Here is a 9,894-nt window from a genome sequence, read left to right on the forward strand (position 1 = left end):
CTCACATTCATACCTATGGACAATTTGGAGTGGCCAATTAACCTAGCATGTTTTTGGAATGTGGGAGGAAACCAGAGTACCTGGAGAAAACCCACGCATGCAGGGGGAGAACATGCAAACTCCACACAGAGATGGCAGAGGGTGGGGAAAGACAAAATAAGAAGCCAAAAAGTTACCACTTCCACACAAAATAGGAGGAGAACTCATTCATTTTCTACCGCTTATTCTCACGAGGGTGCGGGAGTGCTGGAGCCTATCCCAGCTGTCTGTGGGCGAGGGGCGGGATACACCCTGGACTGGTGGCCAGCCAATCACAGGGCACATATAGACAAACAACCATTCACACTCACATTCATACCTATGGACAATTTGGATTAAGCTAGCATGTTTTTGGAATGTGGGAGGAAACCGGAGTACCCGGAGAACATGCAAACTCCACACAGAGATGGCCGAGGGTGGGATTGAACCCTGGTCTCCTAGCTGTGAGGTCTGCGCGCTAACCACTAGACCACCATGCAGCCCGTTGCAGTCCCCATTCAAAGATTGTTATTATGTCATTTCCAGCAAGACAACACATGTTCCTTTTGAATGTGCCTCATTGAATGCGTCTAATAATGTCACCTTTAAGAACAAAGAACAAATACGTGGATTCAATTTCTGTGCTAACTAAACTCTGAATGCGATGTCAGCAGTGAACCCGCTAGTGACGACGCAGTAGAAGCCCTCACAAAAGTCGGAATGTTTTCTTGTTGTGTGTTTCTGTCTGCCGCCAACGAGCTCCGGTCACAGCCTTGAAGGTGCGCTATTACAGCGTTCTATCGTTGTTGTATCACTGGCACATGCCCCGATATTCCGCACAGTCTTGTTCGAGGAGGCAGCAGATGCCTCGCCACGCTGAGAGGCGGTCTGTTGCTGAATCACACTCACCAACACACCACGTTGAGTCATCTTTTTTTTTTTTTTTTTTTTCTGTGTCTTAGGTGGTTCCAGAAAGTCAGTCATTCAATGGCAAGGGGACGGCACCGATGGATGACACCCACATTGCAGCAGAGGAGGATGAGGAGGAGGAAGGCCGCATACAAGATACAAAAACTCCCCTCGTCGCCAACTCGCTTCGCCACAACTCGCCGTCGGATCCCGGCGGAGGGCCTGCACTTATTCAACGAGAGCTCGGCTTGCAGCTGAACAGCATCGCACTTCAACAACATGTACGCGCTTCTGTGAACTTCCACAACGGTTCCACGGAGAACCAGAGAAACCACAACGGTGCTAATGTGGCGGACCCCGCGTCTGCGGGGGCCGTGATGGCCTCACAGCCTCAACGGAGCATCATCGCAGCGATGCCGTCTGAGAATGGACCCAAGACTCCAACGCATGACACGGTGAAGAGAATCAAACTAGAAGATCCGTGGATGCGTGATGAGGAACCAAGCACTGAGGTGGATGAGGTCTGCGAAGACCCTCTCTCCACGTTGGCGGCGGTGGTGTGTCTCTCCGTCACGCAGAGGCGAGGACTAGAGGAGAAACTTTTCAGCTCACGTTCTTCTTCTGCTCTTCGATGTATCAAAACGGAACCGCCGGATCTGCACTTAATCAAGAAGAACTCCGAGGATTTTCGGAGTGATTTGCTGAAGACTCCACACACGATCAAGAGCGAACCTGCGTCAAATGACTTGTTACCCAGCGTTCAATCTCTGGCAGAGAAGAGGAACCTCAGTTTTGACCAGGCTATCGCCATCGAGGCCTTAACTCAGCTGGCAGCTATACCTCAACGCACACCGATGTTCATTAAAGCTGAAAGGAAGTGGGAACCTACCGCAAGCACGCAAGAACCCAAACCCTACAACAAAGTGTCGGTGATCAGCTCGCCTATTCACCAGGCGTCGGTAATACACCCCCCTGTGGCCAGACAGGGGAACGTCATCAAGCGTTGCCAGGGTTCAACCTCGGACGGTGATGGAGAACCCTGCAGAAGATCCTATGGCTCCCATAGTCACATAGTCATCAAGTCCGAATACAACAGTGTCGTTCCCGGTGAAGATCATGAGCAACAATTCTGGGAGAGACCAAAAGTGAGGAGGAACCGAGACGAGGAGGAAGTAGCGGCTCAACTAGCGGACTTAGCCTTCATCATCCAGTCCAGACAGCTCTCAGAGAGCAATCATCTGAGAGGGACCCCCGTGTCGGCTATCAAATATAACTACAGTCAGAAGAAGACGCCAGTAAAGAAGACGAGAACAACTCCTTCAAAACCCAGGAAGAAAAAGATAAACGAGGGACCACATGACGGAGTCAACCGCCGGACCCCGCTTTCAAAAGGCATCGCCAATGGAGATGCATCACACAGAAGCAGAGCGAAGAAGACCCCCCTGCCTGGGAAGTCAGGTCTTCCCCATCGGAGGAACCTGTTCCTGCCCCAGGCTCAAATTGACCTGAAGAGGTACATGGCTGAAGCTCAACAGGAAGCGAGGCAACTCACCCAGACCCTCCACTGCAGTCATCTCGCAAGGACCAACCAAATCCTGGAGAACCCGCTACTGTCTTATCTTCACCAATACAATCCTGCAGCAGGAGGACCAGGACAGGGGTCCGAAAGGCATTTGTTAACTCAGGTAGCTCAGCCCGGTGCTGATTCCGATCCCTCTCACCTCAGCCCTAGCGCCTACCCCGGTCTGGCTAACGGCCTTTCGGGGGCTCGGCAATCTCCTCCACCGAGCCAGCAAAGCTACTACAAGCTGGAGAGGTCGGGACCCGTCACCGTCTTGTCTACGTCTACTGACGGAGGAGACGCGGGCCACTCTGCGGAGTCCACTCCATCTAAGAACAGCGTCAACAGCTTTCTGGAGTCGCCCATGACGTTTTTGGACACCCCGACCAAGAACCTGCTCAACACACCCTCCAAAAAACTGTCTGATCTTCCTGGCTGTCAGTGCGTGGGTGAGTTGATGCTTCCAACAATATTCATTCATTCATTCACTTATCCTCACATGGGTCGCGGGGGTGCTGGAGCCTATCACAGCTGTCTTCGGGGCGAAGACAGCCAATCACAGGGCACATATAGACAAACAACCATTCACACTCACATTCATACCTATGGACAATTTGGAGTGGCTAATTAACCTAGCATGTTTTTGGAATGTGGGAGGAAACCGGAGTACCCGGAGAAAACCCACGCATGCACAGGGAGAACATGTTAACTCCACACAGAGATGGCAGAGGGTGGGGAAAGACAAAATAAGAAGCCAAAAAGTTACCACTTCCACACAAAATAAGAGGAGAACTCATTCATTTTCTACCGCTTATCCTCACGAGGGTCGCGGGGGTTGCTGGAGCCTATCACAGCTGTCTTCGGGGCGAGAGGCGGGGTACACCCTGGACTGGTGGCCAGCCAATCACAGGGCACATATAGACAAACAACCATTCACACTCACATTCATACCTATGGACAATTTGGAGTGGCTAATTAACCTAGCATGTTTTTGGAACGTGGGAGGAAACCGGAGTACCCGGAGAAAACCCACGCATGCACGGGGAGAACATGCAAACTCCACACAGAGATCGCCGAGGGTGGGATTGAACTCACGTTAACCACTCGACCGCCGGGCAGCCAAATTTAGTATTATTATTATTCATTCATTTACTACCGCTTAGCCTCACGGGGGTGCTGGAGCCTATCACAGCTGTCTTCGGGACGAGAGGCGGAGTACACCCTGGACTGGTGGCCAGCCAATCACAGGGCACATATAGACAAACAACCATTCACACTCACACTCCACATTGATCCGGAATGTATGGAAATGCTGTATCCTTCAGCCTTGAATAAATCCACAATGATGTCATATTACAATGAATGTTTTTTCCTGCAGACCAAATCGTTGAAAAGGAGGAAGGGCCTTACTATACTCACCTAGGAGCAGGACCCAGCGTTGCTGCTGTGAGGGAACTGATGGAAAACAGGTCGAGTACCTCCCATGTACTACTACTACTACTACTACTATGTCCACTATTGTTGTTATTTGTATAGTAGATCCGTGAGGGCGTGTTCAGCACCAAACATGCCGAGCATCTGCTTGTCGAGCACAGGCTTGGTGGAATGCGGCAGGGTCACTGGCAAGGAGTGTTATTAAAAGGAAGCACCGCCGAGCACCTGCCGCCTCCGCTGCACACACACACACACAACACACACACACACGTTAGGACAGGAAAAACATGATGGAATTAAGATGACAGCAAAGGGCAACGAAGAAGATATAGTGTTTATTATTTTTGTACAGTATGTCGAATGCAATATGTAATGCATATGCTACAATGACTACATAACAATACTCATCAGTGCACTGCACCATGATGAATATTCATATTTTTATCATCACATTTTTAATGCAGCCCTTAGGATTTAGTGCAGGGGTGCTCACACAGATCTACTTTTAACCATTATTTGACCTTTAACGATTATTTTTGTAATCGATTAATCTTGAAAATAGTTTTCCATGCATCGATTAATCTACCGATTCATTTTTATATCCGATTTCAATTATGTCTATATTATTATACTTAATGTCAGCTGAATAGAGAATAGTGTAAGCGTACCTAATGTAATGTCCTATAAGTGTGTGTGTGTGTGTGTGTGTGTGTGTGTGTGTGTGTGTGTGTGTGTGTGTGGACACAGTATATATAATCATCATCACATTTTTAATGCAGCCCTTAGGATTTAGAGCAGGGGTGCTCACACTTCTTTACCCTGAGATCTACTTTTAACCATTATTTGACCTTTAACGATTATTTTTGTAATCGATTAATCTTGAAAATAGTTTTTCCATGCATCGATTAATCTACGATTCATTTTTGATTCGATTTTGATACAATTATGTCTATATTATTATACTTATTGTCAGTGAATCGTGCAAGCGTACCTAATGTAATGTCCTATAAGTGTGTGTGTTTGTGTGTGTATACAGTACATATAATGTCTTGTGTATTCTTTTGTGTCACAGATACGGCGCCAAAGGAAATGCAGTGAGGTTGGAAGTTGTAGTTTACACTGGAAAAGAAGGAAAGAGCTCCCAGGGATGTCCCATAGCCAAATGGGTATGGAAATAATCTACACGTAAACAAATACATATGCATATGCATATAGTCCATAAGATGAACACCAATCCAGAGCAAGAAAAAGCTCTTGGTATCTCTTCTCTATTTCTTTTCTTCAGATTTGTATTGCATGTGTCCCTTCCCTAAAGTGTTTAGGAGGAAAATCCTTAATCCACAATCCTTATGTGAGTCACGAACACAGGTTTCTAAAGATATAAAAACAGATAAAAGGCAGTGAAGAATGCACGTATGGGACACACCTATTCCACCTATAAAGCCTTCTGACAGCTCTCCATGTACACAATGTGACCTGCTTATGAACCAAGCTACAACCACATTGTTATTAGTATTATTAAGTATTATTATTACTTATAATAATGGTCATGGTAATGGTTTTATTTCATTTGAACATGCATCAGATTACAATTGATTGCATCACATAATCAGTTCACAGTTCCACATGTCCAAAAGGAGTAGGAAGAAGCAAAGCTTATTAAATTCTACCCCTCCATCTGGTACTTTTACAATCAGTAACTGTTACATTTGTTCACTTCCTGCTTTCTTAATATAGTTAAAGCTTTTTTGTTCAATTTTTTTTACGTACGTTTTAAGTACGAAGTATAAGTACATAAGTACATAAGTAAGTATAAGTACATATATATATATATATATATACATATACATATACATATACATATACATATACATATACATATACATATACATATACATATACATATACATATACATATATATATATATATATATAATTTGTTTAAACTTTATTTTATAAAATTTATATTTCTATTTTTTATCTTATTTTTATTTCTATTTAAATTTCTATTTTTTTTTTTTCATGTACCAAAGTAGGAGGTGATATGACCATCCAATGACATAATGGGTACCATAGTAAGTGTCAATATAGTGATATATATAGCACATCATGACTGGTTCAAGACTCTTCATCCTTGTATTTAGCAATTTTATTTTATTTCTTAATTTATTTTATTATTTTTTTTTAATTTTTAATAATTTTTATTAATTAAAAAATATATTTTAATTTTTTTTTAAAGACTCTTTATCCTTGTATTTAGCAAACATCAACTGCTTGTATTGTTTCTTGAATTCGCTCATATAATAATAATAATAATAATAATAATAATAATAATAATAATAATAATAATAATAATAATAATAATAATAATAATAATAATAATAACAATAACAATAATAATTAGTATTTTTGTTATTAACACCTGGCCACACCACATCGGCTGGCGACTAGCTTCACCACCAAAGGTAATGCTACATGTTGGAGCTGCACCACTGCTGCTGTGTTTTTGGATTTGATTTTGGAAAGTTAACGTAGCGTTCCTTTCTGTGTTGCTATGTGACGAAAATGCCCGCAGGAAGGAAGTTGCGCATGCTTAAAATGATGTTGAGCCCCCAGTAGCTTTTGATGCTTCGTCCCATGAACATATTCACTCATATTCACTCATTGAACAGGTGATCCGACGTGGCAGCGAGGAAGAGAAGCTTCTGTGTTTAGTCCGGCAAAGGCCGGGGCACCACTGTGACACTGCCGTGTTGGTCATCCTCATCCTCGCCTGGGAGGGAATCCCCCGGCCGGTGGCAGACCACCTCTACCAGGAGCTCACAGAGACCCTCTTTAAGTACGGCTCCCCCACCAGCAGACGCTGCGCCCTCAACGAAGAGTGAGTGCTCCATCTTTTCTGCCTTTCAGTCACATGACCTTTTTCCAGTCAGCCCCGCTCACCTCGTCATCGTCCTCAACAGTCGCACGTGTGCGTGTCAGGGGTTGGACCCGGATACCTGCGGGGCTTCGTTTTCTTTCGGCTGCTCGTGGAGTATGTACTTTAACGGCTGTAAGTTCGCCCGCAGCAAAGTGCCACGCAAGTTCCGTCTCCTGGGAGACTACCGGGAAGAGGTGGGAATGGTTCTTCTCAACCTTGCACCATTGATGAGTACCGCTGTTCCAATAATCTTCATTGATTTTTTTAGGAGGAGAAGATCGAGAAAAACCTTCAGGGTCTCGCCACTGACCTGGCACCACTCTATCAGAGCCTGGCTCCTGAAGCCTTCCAGAACCAGGTATGACACTTAGCCAACATTTAGGCCATTTCCACACAAAAAAAATGTTCTTTCTGAGCTTGAACTATTTATCTTGCTTCATTTCTTAGACGCACGGGCGAGTAAAAGAACATTCACGATGTTTGTGGTCTAAAAATAATGTACAGGTTATTGTACATTTAATATGGGGGCATCAAATATGGCCACATCAAACTGTAACTGGCAAGCCAAAAAGCACAAATTTACACTCTACTGTTGTACAATTGTACCCCGCCTCTCGCACGAAGACAGCTGGGATAGGCTCCAGCACCCCCGTGACCCTCATGAGGAAAAGCGGTAGAAAATGAATGAATGAATGTTGTACAATTGTCCAAACATGTCCTACTGGCGAAAATAAAGAACCAAATCATTCATTCATTCATTTTCTACCGCTTTTCCTCACGAGGGTCACCGGGGGGTGCTGGAGCCTATCAAAGCCTAATCAAAAACGCACTATTAAGTAACCCCCCCCCCCCCCCCCCCCCCCCCCCCCCCCCCCCCCCCATGAATGAATGAATGTGTTTACATGTCTGATTTGTTTCTGCTGCTTTGTTGTGTTTGGGGGCGGCACGGCGGTCGCAGACCTCACAGCGAGGAGACTAGGGTTCAATTCCACCCTCGGCCATCTCTGTGTGGAGTTTGTATGTTCTCCCCGTGCATGCGTGGGTTTTCTCCGGGTACTCTGGTTTCCTCCCACATTCCAAAAACATGCTAGGTTAATTAGCCACTCCAAATTGTCCATAGGTATGAATGTGAGTGTGAATGGTTGTTTGTCTATATGTGCCCTGTGATTGGCTGGCCACCAGTCCAGGGTGTACCCCGCCTCTCGCCCGAAGACAGCTGGGATAGGCTCCAGCAACCCCTATGACCCTTGTGAGGATAAGCGGTAGAAAATGAATGAGTTCTCCTCCTATTTTGTGTGGAAGTGGTAACTTTTTGGCTTCTTATTTTGTCTTTCCCAACCCTCGGCCATGTCTGTGTGGAGTTTGCATGTTCTCCCCGTGCATGCGTGGGTTTTCTCCGGGTACTCTGGTTTCCTCCCACATTCCAAAAACATGCTAGGTTAATTAGCGACTCCAAATTGTCCATAGGTATGAATGTGAGTGTGAATGGTTGTTTGTCTATATGTGCCCTGTGATTGGCTGGCGACCAGTCCAGGGTGTACCCCGCCTCTCGCCCAAAGACAGCTGGGAGAGGCTCCAGCACCCACCGCGACCCTCGTGAGGAAAAAGCGGTAGAAAATGAATGAATGAATGTTGTGTTTGGTTTCCACACAAATCCTCTCATGGTGACCACAAAGCAACTGTTTCTCTGTGTGACCACCTGTGCCAGGTGGAACAGGAGGACAAAGGCGATTGCTGCCGGCTCGGATGGCGGGAGGGACGTCCTTTTTCAGGAGTCACAGCCTGCGTGGACTTCTGTGCGCACGCTCACAAGGACAACCACAACATGAACAATGGCAGCACTGTGGTAAGCAAGCACTGGTAGAAGTGTTTCCTGCATGGTCTCGGTCCGTCTATTTGTTTAGGACTCTTGGACCTTTTTTCATGTTGGCTTGCAGGTTTGCACTTTAACCAAGGAGGACAACCGTGCGGTTCGGAATATACCGGAAGATGAACAGCTCCACGTACTTCCGCTGTACAAGATCTCTGACAGGGATGAGTTTGGCCAAGTTGAAGGACAGTGGGCCAAGATCCGAACTGGTGCCCTTCAGGTTCTGTCATCCTTTCCCAGAGAGGTGAGCGCTTTACAGTAGATACCAGCTTGTTGTGGAGGTTACGATTATTTCTGCTAGGTTGACATTGACATTCTCCTCCAATTTTGGATCAACATTTGGAATAAAGTAATACCTGGTGAATTGGTTATCACCTGACGTCAGTATGTATGAAATCATTCCATACTTAGAACATAAGAAACTTGTTTACAGCTTTCAAAATGCCTAAATGAGTTTTTTTTAACACTATTAGACATGAAATAACACCCCTACAGTCACCTTTACACTCCTATTACCCAATATAGTAGATAAGAGATAATAAGACATGCAAGACATAAACAATGTGTTGCTGTAAATGTGTTCCGGTGCTAGGGGAGCTGAGTGGGAGTGGGACAGGAAGTGATGTTGGAGATTTAGCTTAGCTAGGTTACAGCTACAGTAGTAGCCCATCTTGGATATTATTGTGCCTGTTGTGAAATCACTCCAACCTGTTGTCTGGTGCTTGTACGAACATAACAGTAACAATACTGACACCTAGGGACCGGTGTAAAATACTACATATCATCAACGTCTTTGAATGTGTTTTCTGAATGACTTATATTTGTATTTAGGTCATTTCATTATGCTTGAAAATGCTTATTATAGGCAAAAAAAATATGTACAATTTGTTTCAATGTGTCAGGTGCGTCTCCTCGCCGAGCCAGTTAAATCAGCACGCAAGATGAGGCAAGAAGCTCGTCTCAAAGCCCAAGCTGAGAAACTGGAGAAGAAGCTCGGGTTGAGCCCTGGTACTCCTGCTAAAGTGAAGAGTGAAACCCCAACCAAAGGTGGTAAGTCAAGTCACTGCTCATCTTTATATCCCGTGTGTCCTTTCCTTATACCAATACCAATACTATATATACCAATACCATACTCTGGAGCATATTATTTCCACTACCAATATGACATAAGAATGATATAAG

The 9,894-nt window shown here is 45.0% G+C and overlaps 1 protein-coding gene across 1 annotated transcript in view; it reads left to right on the forward strand.

Annotated features, from left to right (window-relative positions):
- The window catches only part of tet1 (tet methylcytosine dioxygenase 1), a 40,371-nt gene that overhangs the window by 25,073 nt on the left and 5,404 nt on the right, over positions 1-9,894 (forward strand). The window contains exons 4-12 of the mRNA XM_058054181.1: positions 981-2,937; positions 3,867-3,957; positions 4,995-5,088; positions 6,595-6,803; positions 6,886-7,036; positions 7,111-7,200; positions 8,551-8,688; positions 8,780-8,956; positions 9,615-9,762. Coding sequence (XP_057910164.1) covers positions 981-2,937; positions 3,867-3,957; positions 4,995-5,088; positions 6,595-6,803; positions 6,886-7,036; positions 7,111-7,200; positions 8,551-8,688; positions 8,780-8,956; positions 9,615-9,762 — 3,055 coding nt within the window. The remainder of the gene's footprint in view (positions 1-980; positions 2,938-3,866; positions 3,958-4,994; positions 5,089-6,594; positions 6,804-6,885; positions 7,037-7,110; positions 7,201-8,550; positions 8,689-8,779; positions 8,957-9,614; positions 9,763-9,894) is intronic.

The sequence above is a fragment of the Doryrhamphus excisus genome, chromosome 2, assembly GCF_030265055.1.
Source record: "Doryrhamphus excisus isolate RoL2022-K1 chromosome 2, RoL_Dexc_1.0, whole genome shotgun sequence".
Classification (NCBI taxonomy): Eukaryota; Metazoa; Chordata; class Actinopteri; order Syngnathiformes; family Syngnathidae; genus Doryrhamphus; species Doryrhamphus excisus.